The sequence below is a fragment of the Lepisosteus oculatus genome, chromosome 20 (assembly GCF_040954835.1).
Source record: "Lepisosteus oculatus isolate fLepOcu1 chromosome 20, fLepOcu1.hap2, whole genome shotgun sequence".
NCBI lineage: Eukaryota > Metazoa > Chordata > Actinopteri > Semionotiformes > Lepisosteidae > Lepisosteus > Lepisosteus oculatus.
In genome coordinates this window covers 9,174,500-9,201,558 of record NC_090715.1, presented here as the reverse complement: position 1 = coordinate 9,201,558, position 27,059 = coordinate 9,174,500, and the positions used below count along the sequence as shown (strand labels likewise).

Here is a 27,059-nt window from a genome sequence, read left to right as displayed (position 1 = left end):
TTCATGTCAGAAAATGTTTAACGTTTAAAAACTGGGGAATTAAACAGCAAAACAGAATCTTAGAGGATGGGTGTATCGCAAATCTGATTAAATGAAATGTGCATTGTAAAACAGAAACTGGAAACATGCTTTTCTTTACAGATTTATTCAGTAAAATACCTATACCAGAAATCTATACTTTGGTTAATGCTGACTAAACTTGCTATGTTAGTAAAAAGACCCCTATATAAAGCTTCTTGATGCATTCTGCTAAAAAATAATATTCCCTACTACAATATATATGAGTAAATAAAGTTCTATTAATAAATCAATGCCTCAGACATGCTTGCTATGTTTACATTGAAATATTATATTTTAACAAAGGTACTGAATGAAAACCTCTTATAATTTTGTTCCTCTTCCTTAAGGGATCTTCAAACAATTTTAAAGACTGTCTGAACTCACAATGTAAAAATGTTTTAAACTCTTCGTAAAGAGTTTGAAACATGGGATCAGAGGGATGTACTGTACCATCCTTGCTTATTTACAATTGAAATGGCAGTCAGGTACGCCCTGCAAGAGCTCACTTCACTTCTCATTGAAGTTTGAGAGTGACTGACCTCTAAGTATCTTGCCTTGTACCAGGGATGACATTGACTTGTTTTAACTCCATGACTAAAAGCACCACTATTGTGTACAGTTTTTAGGTGAAGAATGTATCTTAAGGGTTTTTAATTGATTTGACTTCATCTCTGTGACACAGTCATGCCATTTAATCCACTTCTCCCATCATGTCCTGTTTTTGGGTAAATGTTGGTTCCGTCCACATCAATAGTTCTTGTGGTTAAAGCAGCTGGAATTCCAGGCAGTCCAGACTCTCCTGACACTCTAACAAGTAACCTCCTTTCTTTAACAACCACGGACATCTGCTAGAATAGTATTGTCCTGGTACTTGCTTGTAGACTCATAGATTCTTAGAGCAATCGAATATGTGTTTGGTTCCAGCTTTTCCTTTGGGGTCAAGAACACTACGGTTTCTGAAAGAAATGATAAAGTAGCATCAGGCATATGTTTAAAGTTACTGTAATTTTGAAAATGCGTATAAGTCAAGGAACTCAATCTTCACAAATATGAAACATGACATCAGACATTAAGTAATTTATGAATCTCGCAACATCCCATTAAGAGATATTTAAACTGTAGCTCAATGGACTAAAAATTAGTCAAAAAGGATTACTTGTCTTGACAGTCCATGTATTCCTGGACTTTCCCTGAAGTTCCACATGTAAAGAACAAGTACTGTCACTAAGTGGCAGTAGTACAGGACCAGACTCTTCATTACAGATTGATATCTCTCTCTCTTCAATTGTTGGGGCGTTCTCGTCTACATCTTGTAGCTTTATAAATAGTGTCCCTGTGCCGGTTGCAGGAACTTGATCTGTTGACAAAAAAATAAATGGGAACATAAGACTGGTTCTTAAGTTGAGGTATGAGCTTCAACAACTTGGCTTTGTGTAAAGAAGTGCATCTGCAGCCAGGTCTCAATTTTAAGTGCACTGCTATCCAGTATCCAGTTCAGAGCCTAGGGAGTGTCCCAGCACCATGATAAAGGTAATGTAAGGCTAGATCATGTCACTAGCTGACTGTGAATGTGGTTCCCCCATTGGTAGAGCACGGCTGACTGTAGGGTTGGGAGTGATCAGATATGGCTCCCAGTAACACAGCACACCAGAGGTTCTGGAGAGTCACCTGCAGTCATGCAGCACTGTCAATGAGGGAAAGACTTCTCCCTCAATCAGTCCTGAAGGGATGGAACAAGTCACAGCACAGCTCAATGAAGGTTTGAAAAGAGTTTTAGTCTCTTATGCAAAAGAGCATTTTCTGACAATAACTCTTTTTGCCTCTTATACTGTGAATATAACCATTCTAAAAAAGGTTCTCAGTACACTCCTGGTCAGTATTCTTGAGTTATCTTAAATGTTGTTTTTAGAGAAGCTTTTACATATTCTAAAAACATCTAAAAATGAATTTTCAGTCATAACATCTTTAATCTGAATTTCAGCAAAAAACAACTTACCATTATCAACTGCCAAAATGAGAGCTTTATATATCCCCCCAGTGAGAAATGGAGATTCTCTCTTCATGATGCTTTTCACACTAATGAGCCCTGTGTCTTTCATGACACTCAGCCACCCTGCAGGATCACTTCCTAGTTGATACCTGAAGGAAACGTCACAGAAAACACTTGAACAGAAATTTTATAGTTTCCAAGACCCCTTTTTCACCTGCTCCAGAAACATGCGTAACATCAAATACTTATCTGATTCATATTATTGACTTGACATCTAGCTATAACAGCTTCTAGAATATGCAAGTGAAAATGTTTAAGCATAAGAGAATATCCCGTAATTTATTTGTCCTTAACATCAGTTTTAACTTATTGTGTAGTTGTACAGAATGCATCTAACTTCATATGCACAACCTAAACTATAATATTTTGTTTAAATATTTATTGTATAAAAAAACATAACACTTGGTAGTCAGGTGTAACAGAAAGAGTAGAGAATTCTACATTGGAAAGTCTACAACATGTTGGCCACCTCAGGTGAGTTAAGAAGAAAGAGAAAGAGGAGGAGAAGAGGTGGGCTGATGAGACCAAAAGACACAGGTGTGGCTGGAGCTTATTATGAAGTGCTGGAGGCAAGACCACTGGGTGACCGTGAAGTTACCAGAAGAGCCACCAGTACACATACACAGTACATCACCTGGCCCTCTGACCACCTCAGGATCACATAGCAAGCTCATTTATTGCAGAGAGGGTTTAGCCATTTAGATCAGGGAAATGGGAAGACACCTTCCCCTGAGCAAACACTGTATTTGATCCTTTTTACAAACGGAACTGACGCAGCTCTCTGCTCTAGCCTTCATAGTTGGCTGTTATTAACATCTATAAACTATGCAAGTGAGATCAGTTTGAATCACATCCAGTCCCATATAATTTCTGTCCTAGCTTTCTTATGCTGCATAGCTAGAAGGTTCAGAACCTACACTATTTCACTCCTAGGTATACCATTTCTCAAAGAGCACAAATGTTCCCTCTCAACAGTATAGCTATCAGATTAAAAAAAAATATTTTTACCAGTGGCTTCAAGTCACTTCAAGACTATAAGAACAACAATAAAGCATGTGAACATGAAAATTAGACCCTAGTTGTCTACCAAGAACTCCTCTGACTGTAATAAAGGCATGAGAAAGGTCCTTACCCTACAGTCTGCTTTCTTGCAGTGTCTGGATCTGTAGCTTTATATACGTCCAGTACAGCTCCTACTTCAAGGTCCTCTGACCGGCGGATTGTTTTTTGAGGTGGATCAAAGATCGGGGCGTCATTAACATCCTCCACATTTACAACAACAGTAGCAGTGGCTGTTGGCAGTCGAGTGGCAAAGGGCACTTCATTTTCTACTGTAATCAATAAAGTGTACTTGCTGTTCTTCTCAAAATCAAGACCCTTGAAGTGAATAAGAACCAGACATCTGTCACATTATTTCAAGTGTCTTTGTGTTGGACGTTTTCATGATCTTTAAACTATCAGGGACTCACTCGGAATAGGAAAGTACATATTATTCAACTGAAAAATCTATGTTATTTAAAAACTGAGAAAAGTTTAAAAAGGATGGAGAAATAAAGCTTTTGCGGGAAATTGTGAATGATTTGGAACAAAAACCTACAATACATTTGCTGATAAAATAAATTGCATTTCATTAACCACTTTGCTACTGAAGAAAGATGTGAAGACGGGGGTTTGTATTTAATCTTTTCTGTAGGGGGTTTAGACTTCCAAGTCACAAGCAGGGGTTTATGGCAGGAAAGGGGGTTAACTGATAAGGAGTGCAGATGCCAGCTAGGAACCCCCCTGGGTGTAATGTTAAACTGACCATTTGCCCAGAACATCATAAACTGGCCAAATACCATGAACCCCCCTCTTTACCATCAGACCGAGTGACGTCAGAAACGGAGAAGAAAACTGTATATAACCCAAAAGTTTGTAACAATACGGGGAACAATACTTCGGTTTTGTTGTTTCTTGCGGGAAACAAGACTTCGGCTTTATTGTTCCTTGCATGCAATAAACTCATCTTTTTCACTTCATCTCGGGATCAAGAACCTTATTTCTTCTGTTACAACAAATTTGGCGTAGTCGGCAGGATGCTCCAGAAGGCGCAGAACTTCCCATCGGCAGGAGAGACGGTCAGCGCGCACATAACTAAGAGGTAAGGACTCCTCTTTTATTTAAAAGTCCCGACTCTCTCTGACCGATTGGGAAATCTCTGCTCCCTGCGAGAATCGCCCGAGATGACGGAGTAAACGTGAGTTTCTGAATTCCTCTGGCCCGGGGAAGGCACCGGTGTATGTAATGGGTTGTTTGCTGTAAGCCCAGAATTTGGTCTGGCAGGGGTTCCGCGGTATTGTGTACAGGCGTTCGAAGCTGGTGTATGCCTTAATTGCGCGTGGAGTTTTGAACGGGTTTTGGACCCTTACCGTGAAGTCAGAACTGGTGTGGGTCTTAATTGCACCCGGAGTTCTGAAGCTCAGAACTGGTTTGGGTCTTAATTGCACCCGGAGTTCTGAGGCTCTGAATCGGTGTGGGCCTTAATTGCGCCCGGGGTTCTAGAGCAAGTGGTGCATTAAATGCACGTAGTTCAGGACTGGTGTGGGTCTTAGTTGCACCCGGAGTTCTGAAGGTCAGGACTGGTGTGGGTCTTAATTGCACCCGGAGTTCTGTGGCTCGGGATCGGTGTGGGCCTTAATTGCGCCCGGGGTTCTGGAGCTGAGTGGTGCATTAAATGCACGTATAATCCAGGATTGGTGTGGGCTTTAATTACGCCCGGGGTCCTGAGATTAGCTACGCCTTGATCGTGCACAGATTGGCGTGGCGTGGTTTTTTTTTGTTTTAAAGGAAACAGGAGTAGAAGAGATATATGTATGTATGTTTTTGGTGTTTTCCTTGTTTGTGAAATACATATACACACGCACTACACTAACATAAACACACCTCATAATAAAAGAGCAAAGCATTAAGTAGCAGGATTTAAAGGACGTTGAGACCCGAGAATCGCCCTGATTGAGCTCAGTGCGTAAGTCCACCCCGGGGCAAAAGCAGCGATGCTGGCGTTCTGGGGATGGTGAATTACTGATCAAGAAAGGGGGTTTTCGAGGTCTCGTTTCTTACCTGTGAACAGTGCGGTGTAAATCCTCTCTAAAGTCTCTGAGAGGTATTTAGATCTGGAGGTAACAGACGCCCTTAGCTGAATGAGTGCAGTAATGCACAGGTTTTTCCAAGTGAAAACATCCCCCTACTGAATGAGCTGTTACCTCACACACGACAAAAGTAAATCTTAAAGAAACCAAACATGTGTGCTAATTGGGTGTTTGAGAAAGTGGTGGAAGTATCTGATTACATATCAGAAAAGTGTAAATTGACTGAAAGGGAAGAGAAATATAGGAAGAAGCTGAGTCTGTCAGAAGGAGTTTGGGGCGAAGATGCCTGTAAAAAAGCGTACGAACATTGGAACAAAAACAAAGATTTAGCTGCAGCCCTGGTGATCGGCCGACACCTGAGGTGGCAGATTAGCATGAAGGAGAAATCAGAATGGGATAGAAAAGAGAAGGAGTTCACAGAAAAAATAAAAGCGTTAAATGAGAGGAAAGATAATTTATTCGCGGCAAAAGAGGTACTAGAAAAAAAACTAAAAGAGGCAGTACAGGAGAATGAGAAATTAAAAAAGGAATTAACTCCTGGTCACGCTGCACTGGTTAATGTGCTACAGCCGGCGACTAAGTTATATCCTGCTCTCCCACAGGGGAACAAACAGGCAGGAAACGAAAATAATTGGGATCAATTCCCTCAGTGGCCATATGGAGAAGGGGGGTCTGATTGGGATAACAATTGGTATGAGTGTGATAAAGACGGATCAGGGTCTCCCCTGTTAGAGGGAGGGCGCCCGCAGGTCTGTACTCTCACTCGAAGTGGGAAAGGACTTGATGTAGCAGGGGCTGGTGCCGTTGATGACAGCGCCACTCTAACTCCGTCTCGCACCCCGCCGAGGGGGTCCGTTCTCGCACCTACCTTCCCTGAACCCCCAATACGATCAAATCCAAAACCGGAGGATATTGACCGGTGGGCTAGAGAAGTACCGCACCCAAAATTAGGGATGCAGCGAACCTGGAGTGCGCTTCAGGAATTAAAAGATACTTATGGTATCTCCCCCCTGACTGCCGCTATGATCCTCAGAAGGACAGGGGAAAAGCGTGTCGGAGAACTTAAACAATTGTGTGAGGATAACGGCAGGGGAGGGCGATGGGAATGGGTTTGGCGATGGCTTAAACAAAATTATCCACCAAAGACAGATTGGAAAAAGATATCTGCGTGTCAGCAAAAAGAAAGCGAGGATGTGGCTGACTTCACTGACCGCTTCGTCACACTCTGGCTGGAATGCTCAGGACTGAGTGACGAAGATGATGTGAATAGCGACGCCTCTGCTGTAATTAAACAAATTTATTTGGGCGGTCTTAAGCCTGATATAGCCAAAGCCCTTCAGTTAAAAGAGCCCGAAATAGGGCAAGATACGACTAAACAATTTGAGGAAATAGTTAAAATGGCACGGCAAATCGAGAGAAATATGTATGCTAAGGTGCGGGCAATACAAACAGGGTGGACACCCCCCATACTGAAGGGTGGAGCTGGCCCTGACACCCGACTAAATCCAAAAAGCGAAATTACAACTCGGTGCCATTATTGTAAAAATTTCGGACATTGGCAAAAGAATTGCAAAAAGCGATTAGCCAGTGAGGGCAGGTTTGGAAGATACCGAGATCCCCCTTTCAATCCCTCGAATCGAGAGGGGCAAAAAAACCTGTTGTCACAATTACAGGATCTGAGCGAAGCAGACAAACGCGCTATCAGGGAGCTTTTAAACTAGGACTCCCCCTAGTGGCCTCCCTACGCCTATCTCAGGAACTGAGTGAAAAAGAGCTCAAATTACAATGCACGATTAATGGGACTCAAATGTCACTTTTATGGGACACTGGGGCTCAATTATCGTGTTTATCTGAACAGTCAGCCAAACGGTGTGGTGTCATGTTCACAGGGAAGGAGCTGGAGGCCACTGGTGTAGGGGGTAATAGAATAACACTCAGAGAAACTCAAGAACTCAAGATTAGACTAGGAGATGGGGAGGTAACATTTAATGCTGTCATGTGGGTAGGATCTACCCCAGATCTGTTGGGATGGGATGCTCTGAAATACCTACAAGGGGTTACATTAACCGTACATGAGGAGAGGGTGGAGGTAAACATCTGGTCCCTCCAAAAAGACGAACTAAAAGGGCATCCAATTTGGACTATGGATAAGGACGAATGCGGGCTTCTGGATATGGAACCCGCCACATTTACTGGGAAATCCCCGCCATACACAAAGCCATATAAAATCAACAAAGAGGCGGAGGAAGGGGTTCGACCAGTAATACAAAAACTATTGACTCAAGGCATTGTACGGAAAACACATAGTACAAGCAACAGTCCAATATGGCCCGTAAAGAAAGCCAGCGGAGCATGGCGATTCACAGTTGATTACTCAAAAGCTAATCAACACATCAACCGTCTCACCCCCTTAGTAGCAGACCCCTCTGCTATTTTTCAACTACTGACCCCTGAGCACCAGGTGTTTTCAGTAATTGACATGGCTAATGGGTTCTGGTCTGTTCCTCTACACCCAGAGGTACAAGATTGGTTCGCCTTTGTTGTAGATGGAGAACAATATACTTGGACCAGGTTACCACAGGGGTTTCATAACAGCCCCACCGTGTATCACATGGCACTTCGGAGGCATCTCCGGGAGCTGCCTCAAGTGTCCTCCGTCGTTATCCAATATGTGGATGATATTTTAATCGCGTCTCCTGACGAGGAAACCCACAAGAAGGACCTCCAAATTATTCTCAACCATTTGGTTAAAAAAGGACACAAGGCTAGTTATAGCAAAGCACAGTTATGCCTAGACACCGTAATTTACTTGGGACAAAAGATTAGTCAGGGAAAAAGGGAATTGACAGAAGATCGGGCCCAGGCAATCCGAACACACCCTAGTCCCAATACGGTGAGAGAGCTCCGATCATTTCTGGGTCTGTGCAATTTCAATAGAAATTGGGTTGATGCTTTTTCTGAAAGGGCCAAACCACTTACAGACCTATTAAAGGGGGGAGGGAGGTCCCTTGATCCTATTGCTTGGAGTCCTGAAGCTGAACATGCTTTTAATGATTTAAAACAAGCTCTGTTACAGGCTCCTGCATTGGGGTTTCCTCAGACAGACCAACCATTCTACCTCTACGTAAGTGAAAAGAATGGATTTTGGACAGCTGTACTAACACAGGAACATGGGGGTAGGTACCGCCCGGTAGGGTATTACTCTGGATCCTTGGACGAGGTAGCCAGGGGCTGGGGACCATGTCTACGAGCCGTTCAGGCCGTCTGTCTAGCAGTACAGGCAGTCAATAACATAGTGCTAGATCAACAACTGATTGTTCGATGCCCACATGCGGTACACACCCTCATGTCCCTGAATCGGGTCAGTCAGGTTAATGCGATACGATGGAGCAAGTGGCAGGTTTTGTTAGAGGCTCCAAATATTACCATTGAACGTGAAGGAGCTCTTAATCCAGCCACATTGTTACCTGACCCATCAGAAGCCTACATGTTAGAACACAGCTGTGATGTTTGGGCAATGGGAGAAGATGAGGGCATCAAAATAGCCGAGCAACCACTAAGGAATGAAGACCTCATCCTTTTCACTGATGGAACTTCATTCATAAATTCTAGTGGGGAGAGGAAAGCGGGTTGGGCTGTGACTACAGAACATGATATCCAATGTGGGGGAAGATTTGAGGTACCCACGTCAGCACAGCGAGCTGAACTGAAAGCTTTGGTGGAAGCCTGTAAATTAGCAAAAGGCAAGACCACCACAATATACACAGACTCACGATACGCATTTGGAGTATGCCATGATTTTGGAAGGTTATGGAGTAATAGGGATTTTTTAACCTCTGCTGGCACTCCGGTAAAGAATAAAGATCTGGTGTCTGAGCTGCTTGCGGCTCTCCAACTCCCAAAGCAGGTAGCTGTAGTCAAATGTAAGGGCCACAGCAGAGAGGACACTCCCGAGGCCAGGGGCAATAAGCTAGCAGACTGGACAGCACGTCAAGCTGCCCTGGGGCAATGGGAGGAGTGGGCTATAGAAAAACCTCTTCAGATTATTTCAGTTTGCACAGTGAACATACAGGCACTCCGGACGGAACAGCTCAGCGAGCTCCAGGCCCAGGCTCCAAGGATTGAGAAATGGACCTGGATGGAACGCAATGTGGGGCTGCAGAAGGATGGGACCTGGAGGTGCCAGCGTACGGGCAGACCCGCCTGTCCCAAGCAACTAATGCCCTACCTGGCACAACAAATACACTCCACAGGGCACCCAGGCGTTAGCCAAATGACTCGACGCTTTGCTCAGAGCTGGGTTGGCACAGGCTTCACACCCTTCGCAGCTGATGTGGTACAACGCTGTGGAGAGTGCCAAAAAGCCTCTGGAGCACCGCCGGTTCGGGCTCCTAATCTTCGACGTCCTGCACCCGAGGGACCCTTTAGACACTGGCAAATAGACTATTGTTCACTGCCACCCTGTAAAGGGAAAACAGGCCTCCTAGTGATGGTGGACCAGTTTTCTAGATGGGTGGAGGCTGTCCCTGTCAAACGAGAGACTGCGCAGACAACTGCCAAATATCTCGTGACAGAAGTAATTCCCCGATGGGGACTCCCGTGTCGCATAGACTCAGACCAGGGCACACATTTTACTGGAAAAGTGTGTCAGGTGGTGGCAGACCTACTAGGGATCAAATGGGACCTGCATTGCCCTCATCACCCGCAGTCCTCCGGCATGGTGGAACGGGTGAACCGGACTTTGAAAGCTAAATTGACAAAGTACCACTTGGGAGGGATCCCCTGGGTGGATGCATTGCCCGCCGTACTGTGCAGCATCCGGGCTGGGACAAATCGAATAGTGGGGCTGAGCCCGTTTGAGGTGATCACGGGGCGTCCCATGAGACTGAGTGACTCTCCAGGACATGACAGAGTAGGCTTGAGTATACTAACTGATTCTCTGTTACAGTATTGCAAGTTGCTGACAGAGGCCACCCAAGGAGCCCGTGAGCAGGTCCTGGAGGCGTGGGGACCACCACCTGAAGGAGGGCACGACCTCATCCCAGGAGAGTGGGTGTGGATCAGGAAATTTCCTTCACAGGTTCTCCAGCCCAGGTGGGACGGACCCTACCAGATCCTGTTGACAACCGAGTCTGCGGTTCGAGTGGAAGGAAAAGATCGCTGGATCCACGCGTCACACTGCCGACGAGCCTCATCCCCGGACCCAGAATGAAAACATTTCTGTCAATAATGATAATTGTTGCTGTAGAACTATGTTCCGCAGGGATTAATGATCATCTCTCCCACAAAGGAGAACATGGAATTAATTCCTTTTTAGGCCTCTCCTATCTGACAGCTAAGAAAACCAACCAAAGTGCCTGCTGGGTGTGTGCCGCATTACCCAAATATGTACAGGGAGGACTTCCTATGGGGGCCATTCCTTGGCGTCTCGAGGAAGTCATAGGCATGATCATTTGGAGGGATAATTTAGGAGATTTTAATATGACAAACTATGGGGGTTGCCATAACACGACTTTAACCTGCACAACATTACAGTATCTACAGGAGCGAGGCTTAGAGCCCACGAGTTTCACAGGCTCTTACGCTCCTAAATATAACAGAAGCCATACACCACCATACCTGACTCTAAATAAGGAACGTGAGGGAAACATATGCTTTCAGCACACTAATGGTCTGCACTTGGTTGGATGGAGTCGTTGCAACCTTACCATCGCTGCAAATATATCCACCTCTACCTTCCAAATTCCAGGATGGGATCGGCACACCCCACAATTCGGTATAAGTTTCTTATTTTCAGAGGCATGGGGAGCGCCAAACGGAACATATTTCATTTGTGGAAAACGAGCCTACCCATGGTTGCCAGCCCAGTGGTCTGGCTCATGTTATTTAGGATATGTGGTTCCTCATATCCGTGTTCAAACCCACACCCCCTTCGGACCTAACCACAGACCACAAAGAAAATTGGCTGATTGGGAATATTATTTAGGTATAATATTTCCACAAGCCGGCATGAACTTTCTGAGTCGAGAGTTAATTCAAATGGCTTCGACTTTAGAAGAATTAGCAAATTCTACCTCATCTAGTCTGAAGGCTGTTAATGATGAGATGGTAGCCCTCAGAACAGTGGCCATGCAGAACCGACTAGCTTTAGATTATGTACTGGCGGCCCAAGGAGGAACTTGTGCAGTAATTGGCACTGAATGCTGCACATATATCCCTGATAATTCTGAGCACATCTCAGATCTGGCCCAACACATTTACAATGAGGGACAGAAATATCAGGACTATTATACTGAAAATTGGGGAATTGGATCTTGGGTAAAGTCTGTGTTTGGGGCCTGGGGCGGAACTTTTTTACAGTGTTTATTTGTAGGAATAGTATTGTTTATATGTGTAATTGTAATCATCACGTGCACAAAAACATGTATCACATCTTGCCATAACCGTGGAACGAACAATGTCATGGCAATACATACCTGTTCGCCAAGAAAGGAAAGATCTGCCCTGACATTGTATGTATAAAAATAGGCTACACTGACGTATGCCATATTTTATAAGGGGGGAATGAAGAAAGATGTGAAGACGGGGGTTTGTATTTAATCTTTTCTGTAGGGGGTTTAGACTTCCAAGTCACAAGCAGGGGTTTATGGCAGGAAAGGGGGTTAACTGATAAGGAGTGCAGATGCCAGCTAGGAACCCCCCTGGGTGTAATGTTAAACTGACCATTTGCCCAGAACATCATAAACTGGCCAAATACCATGAACCCCCCTCTTTACCATCAGACCGAGTGACGTCAGAAACGGAGAAGAAAACTGTATATAACCCAAAAGTTTGTAACAATACGGGGAACAATACTTCGGTTTTGTTGTTTCTTGCGGGAAACAAGACTTCGGCTTTATTGTTCCTTGCATGCAATAAACTCATCTTTTTCACTTCATCTCGGGATCAAGAACCTTATTTCTTCTGTTACAACACTACATATACCCTCTTTTTAAAAATTATAATAATTTCAACTGAAATTCTTTTCTTTGTAAAGTTTCTGGCTAATCGTCAGCCATGATAACATTTAGCTTCCCTACACAGACAGAATTAATATGGTCGACTAAGTCAATTTCAAGGAACCTCAATCTTACCTTTGCAGTTCTAACAATGCCCTCCATCTTGCCAGGCCCAGTGCTGACATTGAAGAACCCTCCTTCATTCCCTTTGACGATTGTATACCTGGTGTTCCAGGCTGGTGTGTGTGGTTCATCCATATCGGTCACTGGTAGTTTCACCACCTCAAAGTCTACTTTGTTTTCAGGCACAGTAACAGTATACTAAAAAAGTAAATGATTTATTATGTTTGTACTGTCTATATTATGTGGTGTTGTCTGTTGTTATATATGTCCCACAACATCAGTGCGAATAAGAAATCCAATGTACATGTCCATCTGGCAATAAACTCCTCTACTAAAAAGAAATGCTTCATCGAGTTGCTGGGGTGAAATACTGTACAACTAATTCCTCTCCACATAAGTTGCAAATGTCAAATTCCCAACTTGGCTAGGAAACTCCCTATTTTATGAACATTGCTTAACTGTAAATATCTGGTTGGAGGTGAGGCTTAATATTGGCCTGAAGAGAATGAATAAAGTGAATTTAGATTTAGGATTAAAAATAACGTATGTGTCATATTCAATAATCTGTTCTTAGTCTATCTTATGTGGGTTGTAAAAACAGAACTTACCGAAACCTGTGTGAACCGTGGAGTGTTGTCATTACTGTCTGTTACAGTGATGACTGCAGTGGCAGTGGTCAGCCGACCTGCCCCATCCATATCAGCAGCTCCAATCAGCAGTGTATATTCAGGATGTTGCTGAAATAATAAAAAACTGCCAGGATGAAAGATTGATTGAATTATTCTAATAATACCACCACTATATATTCAAGAAACCTATTGATTAGGACTATGAAAATGTACTGTACATAAATATGCTGTGCAACAGTGCAATACAATGCTTGCAATGAAATATGAATAACAACTCCGATCATGTCCTTTTCATTGCTTTAATACTTAAACTGTGATAAATTATGAACATACCTCTCTGTCCAGTTCAGCTGAAGCAATGATTATCACTCCACTCATTGGGTTGATCATAAACATGTTGGGATTTGGCTCCTTAGGTTCTTGGCTTATGATGCTGTACTTGATAATCCCATTGTCTGTATTAGGATCATCTTCGTCTGTTGCAGTTACTGTCATGAAAGCAGTACCTTAAAATATGAAATGCAATGACAAATTAAATGATAAACTGGCAGTTTTCAACAATAAATGGCTACTTTGCAATTCAGAGGCAGTGTAATCAGGAATCAAACACGTTTTCTGGTATGGCTACTAGTGTTTTGTGGTATTATGATACTAGATAACTAGATAAAGAAGGGGGCAGTTTGAAAATTAAACTAGTAAAGTAAATTGAAACTAAACACTTAGGTGTAAGTAATAGAAGTATTCCTGATTTACTAACTAGTTCTTACCTGGTGGAGATGCTTCTTTGGCATTGCCCAGAAAGGTGTCTTTGGTAAATTCAGGACTGTTATCATTCTGATCAGTAACATAAATAACGATTTCCATAGGATCCTCTGCTCTTCCCCCATCAGCAGCAACAGCATGAGCCATAAGCTAGAAATAAACATTTATGTTTACTGTCATAAATTAAACATGAAGACCTGGAAAATTTTAAAAGGACTTAAATACTGAGTTTACCGTATAATGGTCTATCTTCTCTCTGTCCAAAGGCTGGTTTACATACATCCGTCCAGTGTTCTTGTCAATGGTGAAAATCCCTACAGGGGGCTGATCTACTCCTGGTCCAGTAATGCTGTATATAATTTGTGCCTCTTTGTCATTATTGGATTTGATCTGAAATAAAAAAAGTTAAATGCCCTAATTGTTTTTCAAGCAACTTACACTGACCCATCTTTGGGGTAATTACAAGAAACAAGTCATGCTCCTGGTCCAGTAATGCTGTATAGAATTTGTGCTTCTTTGTCATTATTGGATTTGAACTGAAATTATAAAAAAAAAATTAAATGGTCTATCTCTTCTTCAAGTGAAAAGGATACACAGTGTATACAACTGTGGTTGTAACAAAAACTATACTTGTTGTTGAACTCCAAGGACACGCAAATTAAACTAACTGTTACAAGAATTTCATTTAAAGTGCATGAAAATACATTATTATACTGTGTCTTTCAAAAGTATTCAGACCCTTCCTATGATGTCCCATTTTGTGAATTCACAAAATACTGTGTATGCATTTTCATTCTTATTCACTCGCCATTAGAGTGTAGCTTTGGCCTAAAAAGATCTTCATCCCTTTTTTTATGTCTGAAGCAAGATGACAAGCATTTTTATTCTTTTTTCATAATCAAAACTATAGCTTTGGCCTCGTGCTTTGTATCTCTGTCCTGCCGGAAGGAGCATCTTCATTCCAGTTTTAGGTCTGAAGCAGGATTTACTCTATGATTTGCCAGTTTGTTGCTTCATCTATGTTCCCATCAGCCTTGTCAGGTTACCCAGTCTCTGCTGATGAGAAGCAGAACTATAACATAATGCTGCCACAACCATATTTGACAGCTGAGCCACATGGAAATCTCTGTAACATTTTCTAAAGACATGATATGATCTCTGTAATTCTGAAACTGGTTACTTGGTTATTATAAGATATAATTAATAATTAGGGAAGAATATATGCATTTCTAAAGAGTTTTAGAACAAACTCATTTAAAATGACTCACTTCATAATGCACGTTAAATAAGATAGCTGTACGTTCAGAGTAACATAGTAGCATGCAATTCAGACGTACCTGAAGCAAAGTACAGCTAAGATATAATGATTAAAATTCAGTTACATTATACGTTTGTAATACAATAAGTTAATGATGATGTACCTTAACCAAAGTTTGTGGGAAAGTGCCTCTGTTGTTTTCAGAAACAGTGATGGGTGGAATGATCCAGTCTCTCTTCTGTCTCTTCCACTCTCCTGAAGAGGACTGTGGAAACACCAGGACTGGGACATCTGGAGAGGTTTCAGGCTGTGAAAGAGAGGAATTGCATACAACATACTGTTAAAACTGTACTGTTTTTTCATTTCAATTGTATTGTTTTTGGGGTTGTATTAAATCCTATCTCTGAATTTGTAGGATTGTGTTGTTTAGTGACACAATCCTGCCTGGACAGCTAGTGTATATGCAGGTTTTGTGTCTGCACTAGAACTTGATGAACTGGGGAAAACATAGATAATTGAGGTCCTGTAGACTCAGGCTCCAATGACAAACTGCAATCACAGCAGACCACCTGGGCCTGGATTAGACACTCCAGGTTTATTAGTATAATAATCATCACTTTTAATTTATATAGGACCTTTCAAAATACATCATCACAAGGTGCTGAAATATAAAACAACAGAAATAAATATAACTATATTGGAGACTGACAAAGTGCCAAGAATGCATCATTTTTAGGTGTTTTAATAGTTAACAGTTCACCGATGAGAGTATGTTGAGAACAGTAAGGTCACCATAGTGCTCAAACTCATCTCATTGAGAATTTTTCCACAGTTACCTGTCCTGGAGTGATACTGTTCTTATCATGGAGGTGATGGCTTCTCAGCTCCTTTTCCACTGTGACTCTTGTGGTCAGTTTTTTCCCACTAGAATCCCAGGCATGGACTGAAAAACTATCATGTCCATCAAGCAGATTCACAGCTCTCTTCACCTTTATAGTTCCATCTGTGTCCACTTGAAATCGGGAATCATCCGACATATAAACTGTTCTCTTATGGCCTGAGCAGTCATCAAAGTTCACTGCAAAAAAAATTGTAGTAGTGTTTCATAAAGCAGAAAACATTACTGGTAATGAAGTGTACTGGACATTTTTTGATGATAGAAACTCCCTTAAAAAACTTTAAAATGTTTTCTAGCATAATTTGAGAGATTTGGGATATGTCTGTTAAAGACTTGATGCTATTTTCATAACAGTCAGAGGTGATGTAGAGACTAGTTTAAACTACAGAACATACATATAAATCAGAACTAAATAGCTGTATTTCCTCTAAAATATTCTACCATAAAGTGTATGAATAAAAAATATAATCGTAAAAGAGGACTGTACAAAAATGTTTTTCTCATGCAAGTGCAAGAAGTCTTTATTGCCATGTCCTGTTATAATTTAGATACATAATTATTCTTCTCTTAAAAATCTCAGAGAAGGGGTTCCTGCAGGTTTAATTAATTAATTCATCATTTTCTTATTTCACCCTAGCTAGTTCTAGAAAACTAGTAAAAAAAACACAGAGCTTTGATGACCCCCTTTGTGCAATATGAACCTAAAATACTCGCACTCCAGTTCCTTACACTGAGAAGGTAAGATCCTGTCAGGTGTGGCAGTGTCTTACCCTTTCCCATTCTCCTGCCTGCGGGCAGAAGCTCCTGGTCAACTTGGAAGACCAATCTGTCTGAACTGAACCCAGGCTGACAGGATGGAGCATCTTCCCCTGATCCTGTAGCCACAACCTGCGAATATAAAATGAAATAGGTTTTAATGTAATATTTATTAAAATATAAATAACCTTATGGTATACTGAGCAAATACAATTGTGTATATGTTCAGGTGGGTAGCTGCGTCAGCATGCGTAGGCTGCAAAGGAACAAGTAATAGGTTTATTCCATGCTGAAAAAAAGAAGAAAGAGAACACAACGTTTCGGCCGTGGAGCCTTCTTCAGGTGTGAGGATGTGTATATGATCTTGAATTGTGTATATGTGTATATACACTTCTTCAATTGTGTATATGATGTACAGTATTTTATAGTTCTTCATCTGTCCATAAAGTATAAGCAGTACAACAAAGAGGTAATAGCTAAAAAGGTACAGGATATTAGAGTATCAGGTAGAGAGCTGTGTCAGCATGCGTAGGCTGCAAAGGAACAGGTAAAGGTTTATTCCATGCTTAGAGAAAAAGAAAAAAGAAAAAAGACACAATGTTTTGGCTGTGGAGCCTTCTTCAGGTGTAAGGGAAAGATGCCCTTCTGACCATATGAAGTCACAGATAGAGGCCAAACACAGCTATTCCACCCTTATGTGAGGCTCACAGCCAGTGAATATCAAGCAAAGTTTCAACTTTGAAGACCAGGGAGCTTTCAGAACAACTCAGGAATAAAGCTGAATAAAAGCACAGATCAGTAGAAAAGCATAAAATAATTTTATAATACTGAATTTTCCTTTACCCTATTTGAAGTTAATTATTAAGAAGTGTACATAATATGTAAATGTACATAAATGCACATAATACCACCCACACACTGCTTAGATTTGGCTGTCTCGTAACCCAAAAAATGGACATCATTTGCACTAAGCTAATGCTCAAAGTTGGTAGAGACTTATTCAAAAAGACTTGTGGATGTCACTGCCGTCAAGGGTGCATCCACCAGGTATGTTTGTTCATGATTTTGTATGGTTTTGCAATCAACATATTTCTTTTTTTTTCTCTTTTGCTGTATTGGTATTTACTGTATCTTATCTTACCCTTACAAGTTTTCCGTTTGAGCATTCAGTTTTTTAAATATAATATTAGGTTCTGATATTTGTAATTTGTTCTGCATTTTGTAATGCCACACAATAGGATGCTGTTGAAAGAATCTGAATACTTTGGTACAGCACTGTACATCTTTCTATAAATCATGTGTGTATAGTGTACTGCATATTGAAGAGCTTGCATATACAGTGTATATACACAGTATATAGTTTTAGAAGCATGAGAATGAATCTTACCTGGACTACAAAAAGGATCACTTTGAACTGCAAACACCTCATTTTCCCGAATACCCTCAGGGTTACTGTAGAATAAGTTGTATCCCTGTAAATGAAATAATCTCAACTGAGAATCTTACTGAAAGTACGTAGATTTGAGCGCTACCTGATGTGTACAGATGGCTTTGCCCACTGATTCCAACAACTCTTCTCTAAATATGGGCAGAAGATTTTTGATCAGTATCTCAGGCACAGGCAAATGAGGGTACTGTACCTTCAGGCCCCTGACTTCCCAAACCATGAATGCTCCCAGTCAAGGAGAAAAAATACTGATTAAACCCACAGCAATGATTTAAAGTTTTCATATGGAAATTTCATTTTCTTTCCTGACTACCTACCTATGTACAACGTATGTATTTTGAAATGTAGGTGTTTTTTCAGAATTATGAAACGAGCAATAGCACTACACTAACCTTCTTCAAAGTAAAATAACAAACAAATACATACTGTATAGTATTCAGGAATACCACAAACAAACAAGCAGTAATCTTTCCAACCTGAGCTCAAGACAAATGGGGTCAGATAAGAACAAAGTATAGGTTACAAATGTGAGGGGAACATTTTGCTCATCTGAACCATTTAGCAGTTTTTAGCTAATTGATCCAATGGTCTCGCCAAGCCATTTCAGGAAAGGAGCCAGGGAGTCAGGCTTGTAGTCCCTCTGTTCAAAAGATTCAGTTCCTTCAGCCTGTCAGTGTAGAATATTCCCTTGAGATCCGGTCTGACATCTGGTTACTCTTCTCTGGACTGATCTCAGAGCAGCAATATCTTTTTATAACTTTGTGACTGAAATTGTACACAATATACTAAATGAGGTGCATTGTGCTATTTTAATACAACTAATCTCTTAGTTTAAATTCCCCATTTTAAACTCTATATTTAGCATTTTGTTTGACATTATCTGGAATAAATGAAGTAAATGAAAGTGTCAAAATAAACATTTAAGTCTTTTTCATAAGTAGCTCCTTCTAACTCATTTTCCATTTTATATTAATAGAGTTTTCTGTGGTCTGATACTTGCTTGTAATACTGTTGTTTGCAGCTTGAACATGAATGAAATACTCATTTTTTATATCAGCCATTTCCATTTTATTATCTTGAAGTTTACCATTATGACCCAAACACATTTGACTTTATCCTTCATGGTTCTTTTACTGTTGCAGTACTGAAAGAACAGTTTACTAATAATTGTAGCCTCTACTGAGATATTCTTTTATATCTCTTGGCCTTTTTAATATCTCCATTTACCTGTCATCAATACCGGCAACAGAAAGGTTCTTGGCTTCTATCAAAGAGAAGAATGTGTTAAATACAAGTCTGATCACAATGTGGAATGTTTACCTTTCTAGAACATCCATCAGTGCTTTTTCAGTGAGACACTTGTTTTCATTCCTGCACTTGGTGCTTTTCCAAACCACGAGGTTTAAAAACTACATCCAAGTCCAAGTCCCAGAAAAAACTTCTTGCTTGCAAACAGATCCTTATTGGAAGATGAAACAGACAATAACACATGCAAATAGTTTTAGTTTAGGAATAGAAAACTTCAGATAAAGAGAAAATAGTAACACAAATAGTAATAAATATAAAATTAAATGTAAAAGGGCTACATGATGGCCCAGTGGTTAGCATTACTGCCTCGCAGTTAAATTCTATTTTCAGTTCCTGTCCTGGGGTTCTATCTACGTGACGTTTGTATGTTCTCCCCATGTTCATGTTGGTTTCCTCTGGGATTTCCAGTTTCCACCCACTTTGGTTTCTGGCAAAATTGGCCTTGTGCCTGTGAGCCTGACCTGGGAGAAAAGTTTAGAAAATTGGATGGATGGAAAATTAAACATATGAAAATTAAACACCTGGTACTTTCCTTTGAACATTTCCTTTATAATTAACTGAATTCCCTATTGCTAGTACTACTTCGGTGTTGGTTTATAAAATTCCTGCATCCCTCCATTAGAAAGCCTCTCATCCTGGTGAGAGCTGTGGCAACCTGGAACCTATCCCACAAGCAGAGGGGGCAAGGCAAGACTGGCAGCACATGACTGCTGGCACACTGGATGGCATGCCAATCTATCACAGGCCCCTGGCAAAAGGAACAGTTTAGGTTAGACAATCAAACTGAAACAGTATATTTTAGGGAGACCAAAGGAAAACCCACATATACCCAGGGAGAAGATGCAAACTCCACACATAATGTACATCACTCTGGATCCTGTGACCCCAGAACTGTAAGGAAGCAGTGGTATCACAGTGGTGCCCCTGTGAAACCCAGTATTAATGAAGAAACACACTTTGATTATAACCTTGTGCTTGTCGTTTATTTGATTACATTAATAGAATCAAAGTGGTTCCAAGATATAAAAGGAAGTAAAGATCTGCAGTAAGGTTTCCATTTTACAGTAGTCTGAAATGAAAAACGTGTCTGTTGTTCAAGTTCACAAGAATTTAAGAAGATACACCCCCATCATCAAGACCAAACTTGATTCTACTTTTTTTTATTCCCAGAATACAAAACCTGCCTCTGCCTGAATCATCGTGTCTAAAATCTTTGGGATCAGTGGCACATCTGCTGAACACAGAACACTGGTATGTCTCTTTTTCCCTTATGTGCATTTGTATTACTTCAATCTCTGGTCTTGGGCAATTGCAACTATGAAGGATCTTTTGTGGAATGTGAAAGTGAAGTGAGATGTCTAATTTACAGACAAGTCCAAGCAAAAAATGGCCGTATTTACCATTTCCTTTGAATTGTTTTTGATACTTGTTTTCTGGCTAGGAACTGTAATGTGAAAGGACTCCTTCACCAGCTCTCTGATGGATATTTCCTAATTCTGCCTTTTCAGTACTTTTCTGCTGGGCTTACATCACACATTGTGAGTGAGTCACTCTTGCCTTTTTGTCTAGAGCATATATCAAACTATGCCTCTTTGTCCACACATACAGTATCTCGAGCCATACTGTATATACTGTACATGATTCCACTCTTGTCTGATCCATGAACAAAACTCCATATCTCCATAGATCATTCACTATCCAAAATGGTGTGAAATGGTTGCTCTAGCTGTTTCTTTAACACATCAACTTCTTACTACACTTTAGAATCTTACTTTTGAAAGAAAGCCCCAAAATAAAAAAGAATCAGCAGGTATATTATGTTTTTTAATTTGTTGTAATTTAGTGCCCAACATAGAAGCAAGTACTGCCTTCTTCAACTTTATCAACTTTATCCCAGATTATTTTTACACAAATAATCTAAAAGTAAATTGTACACAGAACAAAATAAGAATTATTTTAGTATAGACTGTTTTTTTTATTTTGGCTATATCCATCTAATTTTATTTATTTATTTGTTAATGGGATTCACTCACTTCATCATGATCCAACTCGATTCCGTTGTTTTTGATTCTCTATAATAATCAAAATCTGCCTCTGTCTGAATCATCATGCCCTGTGTCTTTGGGTTAAGAGCCACGTTGGCTGATCACAGAACTATCTCCCTTTGCTGCATACAGCATTTCCTAACATTTAAAAACCCATTATAACACCATGGCATTATAACGTGTGTAGAAACCCCAACAACTCTGAGCTTCTGCATTTGTTCTGTAAGTTTAGGAACTGTACATTAAACATAACAGAAAACAAAGATTTTAAAACCTTGACACTTGATACACCTGATACACCCTGACTGTATGTAAGTCAGACATACAATGCATGAGTATTTTTAAGGTATTAAAAGTGAAAGATGAAGACAAATGGCATGGTTGTTGCTGCTGCTCAGTTTGTCCTGGTTCTGGGGTTTTGTTCTGGACAGGAGTGTTGGTTTGTTTGTGGCTTGTTTGCCCAGTGTCAGCATAGCCTTTTTTCGGGTGCTATATTTTTCTCCTGTCCACCAATAAAATGTTAGGTAGTTTACTGGGGTTTCTAAATTGTCCTTGAGTGTGTGTTTGTGTCTGTGATGGACAGATGTGGTGTCCAGTGTGTAATCTTGTCTTGCACCCCCTGTGTCCAGGAAATATTTCAGGGCTGTTTTGATTGTGGACAAAGTCTCCCATTATCTATTTTTTTATTCCTGTCTGTGTCTGAGCATAGTAGACACCAATCCAACATACTCAGGACATTTTCAAAACCATAGAAATAACTTTCCTGAAGCACGCAGAAGCATAAAATAGCAATGTTATTGAATGTTTTGAAAACTTGCTTTATGCTGTCAATACATTCTAAAAGCTCAGGCTAAAAGCAGAACACAATTTTATGATCAGAATACTATATTTCTAGGGTTGTTAATGATTATTTTGACTAAAACCAGACATTTTTCAGTATGCCTAAACTCAAACACAGTACCACCAGCAGATGTCGGTAAAAATCAATAATCTATAAACTAGATTTCTTCATTTTTGTTTCTTAGACACAGCAGCCAGCAATTGGACTGTGATATGTACCACTTACACTTTGGTTTAAGATGGGGAATGAAGTAATTCAATTAACAAGCCTCTTTGTAATCGGATTAAAATACGAGTTTCTGTTCCAATTACGTTTATCAACATCTCTTAATCTCTTTACAGTTACTGTACAAAAATAGACTAGAAAAAAACAAGAACTCGTGCACTGGATGTCTTCAGGTTATTCAGTGCAACATGCAGAGCAAGACGTCAGTAATAAAAGAAAAGCCAATATTTAGATATTTGAGATTTATGTAAAACCCAACCCAACTTTTCAATTGGTTATAGGTTTATTGGTTTTGCGAATATCATAGTGTCGTAACAAATTATGCTAAAAAACAACACTCAACAAGTTTTTTTTTACCTAATTAGGATCCGGAGCAAAACTCAGAACGTAATACTGTATATGAGTTAAACATACAATGCACCAATATTAATAAAGTTTTGAAAGCAGGAAGAATTGGAATTAAAGACGTGCAGGCCATTCCGAAATTATCATTTAAACTGCGCAGCCGACGCAATACTGGCAATTTCCCACCCAAGGGGAGTCTAGTATTTCGCGTACATCAATACGTTTTGTCGCCTTTGAGCCACCGTAGCTCTGCAACCAATCTACAGCCGGTACAGGTCAAAGCCACACAAAAAAACCTGAGGAAAGGAATGTTTTCAAGCTGGTCTGGAAAGTAGCAGTTTCTTTTAAGAGAACAGAAAATAGAATTTCACAGATGTCCGGAGGGACTCGGTTAGAAAATGCGAACCCTCTGATCTTCCAGCGATCAGGGGAGAGGCTGCTGACGGCGGAGGAAGAGGATGAAGAAGTTGCTGATCCTATTGACGACAGAGAAATTTTCGATATCCTTGTTAATTTTATTAATGCATTCGTGCGCTTCATTTCAGCTTGTGACAGAGCATTCCATTGTGCCGTCGTTTCAGAGTTGCCGTGTTTTCTCCTTGATTTCTTTCTAACATCTCATCAGGTCGATTAATGACCCCGAACATCCGCTGTCCCTGGAAGAGTTAAACGTTGTGGAGCTAGTGAGAGTCAATGTGGGTTCCTCTGCTCTTTTACATTTGCTTGTGCTCCTATCCGCCAGACAAAACAATCTGCTACATTAGTACGGACTGTGCATTGCACGATTTTTTAAATCGTTATAATGTAAGCCAGCTGGTAAGAGTATCAAGTACAGTTACTCGCAAGAGCATTCATTTCTCACTGTAACAAAGAAAGATGGAAGACGAATGCCTTCGAAACTTAATCTACTGTTAATGAAGAGGTTGTGTAGTGGATGGATGTAAAAGGGCTACTTCCTTTACCCCACAGGTGAACGACAATGAGAGCACAGTGTCTGTGGAGTTCACTCCTACCATTCCTCACTGCAGCATGGCGACTTTGATTGGCCTGTCCATCAAAGTCAAGCTACTTAGATCGCTGCCCGACAGGTTCAAGGTGAGTCATGTAAAAGGCCCGTTTGAGTTAATATACTATTCATCCAACACTCACATGTACGTCTTATGTCGACTGCCTCATCTTGCAGGATGGTCTTCTACCGCTTTCTTTAGGTGAAGTTTTAATATGTGTGTTTCTATCAGCGTTTTCAAGTCCTGAATGAAGAGCTCGCCACCGATTTTCTTATTAATGATTTAATTACTAGAGGTGGTTGGGCGTTAGCTGTATAGGAAGTGCTACTGTTCACCTGATTGTGTAAATGTATTTTTCTCTATTAAGATCGATGTGCACATCACACCTGGTACCCATACCTCTGAACAAGCAGGTAAGAGCTTTGTATGATTCTTTCTAATATATTTTTATTTCGTTTAAATATTTAGGTTTTTTAAATGATCCAAAACCTGATGGTTCTGTCCCCAGCTCGGTCAAGCTGGGTATTTCACTGAAGCAATCTGATGGAAGTACTGTGCTCAAGGGCACAATGAAGATGTCCAACCCAGCATTTGAAACCATAACCTTACAGTTACAAGATCAGAGTGCTAACCACTACTGTACACTGCACAGTGCCATTCAGCTAGGCAGCTGTGGTTTCAAATACATTTGCAAATAGCTGACAGATTTTCCTCCTCCTGTTCATTGTGATGTGATATTGTAATTATTACTGTTCATTCAGCTCAGTCCAAAACATCTGTGTCTTCCACCAGTTCAAAACTGTCAGAAGAACATAAGTGGATACCTCTGTCAAGTTTTATTTCGTTGTGTGTTTAATCTTAATCTTATTCGCTTTATATTTTCTCTCAACAGTTAACAAACAGCTTGCAGATAAAGAAAGAGTAGCTGCAGCTCTGGAGAACTCTCATCTGCTGGAAGTGGTGAATCAGTGCCTGTCTGCTAGAGTTTAACCAGAACAGATCTTCAGAACCACAGGACAAGTTCAGCTGCTAATTTCCTACTTCTTTGTAAAATTTGTTACACCTGAATTATTTAATTAAATGTTGGATAATTGCTCTTGTATTTTTGTTGCACGGGAATGAAATGATTCATGTTTGCATTGCTGTGCAACTCCTAGAGTCAACATCAAGAATGATGTTTTTGTAAGTTAATCTTTTCTTGCAAGTTTGCCACAGGTCCTCTTCATTAAATATATTTTATATTAAATATGTTTTAACAGAAATTACTTTACCCTTTTATATAAGGATGGATGGCGGCTATATCAGTGCTTTTATTTGAAATGTAATAATGTTGCATAAAGAATAATGAAATATTAGTTGTTTAATAAATTGCTTATTCTGTAATGTTGTTTCTTTTTTATATTTCCTTCAAACTATTGAAACTGGAAAAAAAAGTCTTCTTTGAAAGCAACCAGGCATATTTTAGGATTGTGTTTGATGTTAGACAGTGGGCTGGGAGGTGAAGTGTTCCAGTGGAGATAGTCTCTCAGAGCCAGTCCACACAACATTCAGTTTACTTCATGCTCCTGCATTAGAGCTCGGCAGCTCCTTTTCCAGTGCTGAGGAAAGAAAACTGCAGTAACAACCAGACCAGAATGAAATTTGTACATTTTTGTAAAATACTTAGAAAAACCAATAATGTCCTTTTAAAAAAAATCATAAATTATTCGTTTGTTTGAAAATATTAGTCTGCTTAAGCTGATAAGAAGGCTATGTAATCATGACATTTTTTTTAACATTACATGTATATAAAACTAAACTAATCCTCGTGTTCCAGAGAGTCCTATGATTTTTATTCCACCTTTGATCTTAATCTTTAATTTAATTACGTTTTTGATTGCCTACTTTTCTAACGACAGTAGCTGCCAGTTCACAACTCCCAGCACTGTGGAATCTGCAGGACTCCCGCCCACAAGGTCTGGAGGTGACCTTCCAATGGATTCATTCATTATTTCCCCCAACCTTTCAGAACCAAATGATTTATTTATGGTATAATTAGAAATGGTTATAATTACAGAAAATGAAAGCTTACTGATCAAAGGCACCAATGATTACAATTTGTATCTTCAGATAACTATAATAACTTATATTCTCCAAGTAGCACTTTTTAAAGTATTCCAGTTTAGTGATAAAATATCTAAACTTTTAAATGCATGCTAACTTTTATTCATAAGAAAATGTTGAAATGTATTTTTCAGGTTCCAGATGTGATATAAAGGTTTCCTTTTGTCTGTAAAAGTGGGATTTATTTGCTTAGGAACACACACCCTTATCCAGGAGGACATAAAACACGTTGTTGAAATTTACATTTGGCAAGTACTCATGAACGAGTGAAGAAGATCAAATTGTGATCACTTTTTTTTTATCTAACTTCCAATGTGTACTCCCTCACACTCTCCTGTGAAGTCTACTCCTTCTTGCTGCTGCTGATAAGGGACTACAAGTTCGGGTTGCTCAGCTATAATCAGTTATGCAGGGTCTTTTTCTGCTTAACAAGATGTTCTTGTACTTTTTTTTAACTCATCTGTGTTTAACGAATAATTGTTTTACCCAGGCAGACTACGTAACACTGCCTCACATAGTGATGTCAAAAGAGGTTCTTAAAGGTCAGAAAGCTCTAACCCTCAGAGACTGTCTGTGAGGCCTATGTCTCTCTTCCCTGCAAGCTTGAGCAAAGGGCTGTTCCACCTGAGTCCTGAGATGTCCATCTTGGTGAGGGTCTTCAATGAGAACGCTGCGAAGATGTGGCATTAGTGTGCCAAAGAAGTAATGTGCTGGGTGAATAGGAGAGGCAGCTGCCAAAGCGACTTGGACGACTGAGTGTAAGATGGTGGCAGTGAGATGGCAGTGAGACTTTCAGAGTAACTGCAGGAAACCTCAATATGAGGGAGGGGTGAGGCTTTATATATACCATTCCCCACAGTCGTCATTTTTAACAAATAGCAGAGCAGCAAAATTATTACTGTTGCCTTATATTCGAATATTTAAAAAATCCCCCTTAAACATGTTCTCAGTTCACTTAAATTTGAGGCACATTCAGCCTACAAAACTAAATTTCAATTTTCTGATTATAAGAATTTATTCTATAGCGTATTCGACAGGAAAGGTGTTTATCAAGGCTTTAACAGGGCACAAATGAG

The 27,059-nt window shown here is 40.3% G+C and overlaps 2 protein-coding genes across 2 annotated transcripts; one reads left to right on the top strand and one right to left on the bottom strand.

The window, feature by feature from the left end:
* Positions 1-129: 129 nt before the first annotated feature.
* LOC102694645 (cadherin-1-like) lies at positions 130-18,226 on the bottom strand. Its single transcript, XM_015368002.2, has 13 exons — positions 18,050-18,226; positions 16,677-16,794; positions 15,845-16,086; positions 15,172-15,315; positions 13,985-14,140; positions 13,756-13,900; positions 13,322-13,494; positions 12,968-13,096; positions 12,372-12,557; positions 3,243-3,487; positions 2,057-2,199; positions 1,217-1,417; positions 130-1,016 (listed from the first exon to the last, which is right to left on the bottom strand). Exons 1-13 carry the CDS (start codon positions 18,089-18,091, stop codon positions 889-891), a joined length of 2,052 nt encoding a protein of 683 aa, XP_015223488.2. The 5' UTR covers positions 18,092-18,226; the 3' UTR covers positions 130-888.
* A 4,889-nt stretch (positions 18,227-23,115) lies between these two features.
* On the top strand, positions 23,116-25,263 carry ciao2b (cytosolic iron-sulfur assembly component 2B). Its single transcript, XM_069181196.1, has 5 exons — positions 23,116-23,375; positions 23,491-23,568; positions 23,843-23,968; positions 24,248-24,293; positions 24,773-25,263. Exons 1-5 carry the CDS (start codon positions 23,247-23,249, stop codon positions 24,868-24,870), a joined length of 477 nt encoding a protein of 158 aa, XP_069037297.1. The 5' UTR covers positions 23,116-23,246; the 3' UTR covers positions 24,871-25,263.
* The last annotated feature ends 1,796 nt before the right edge of the window (positions 25,264-27,059 follow it).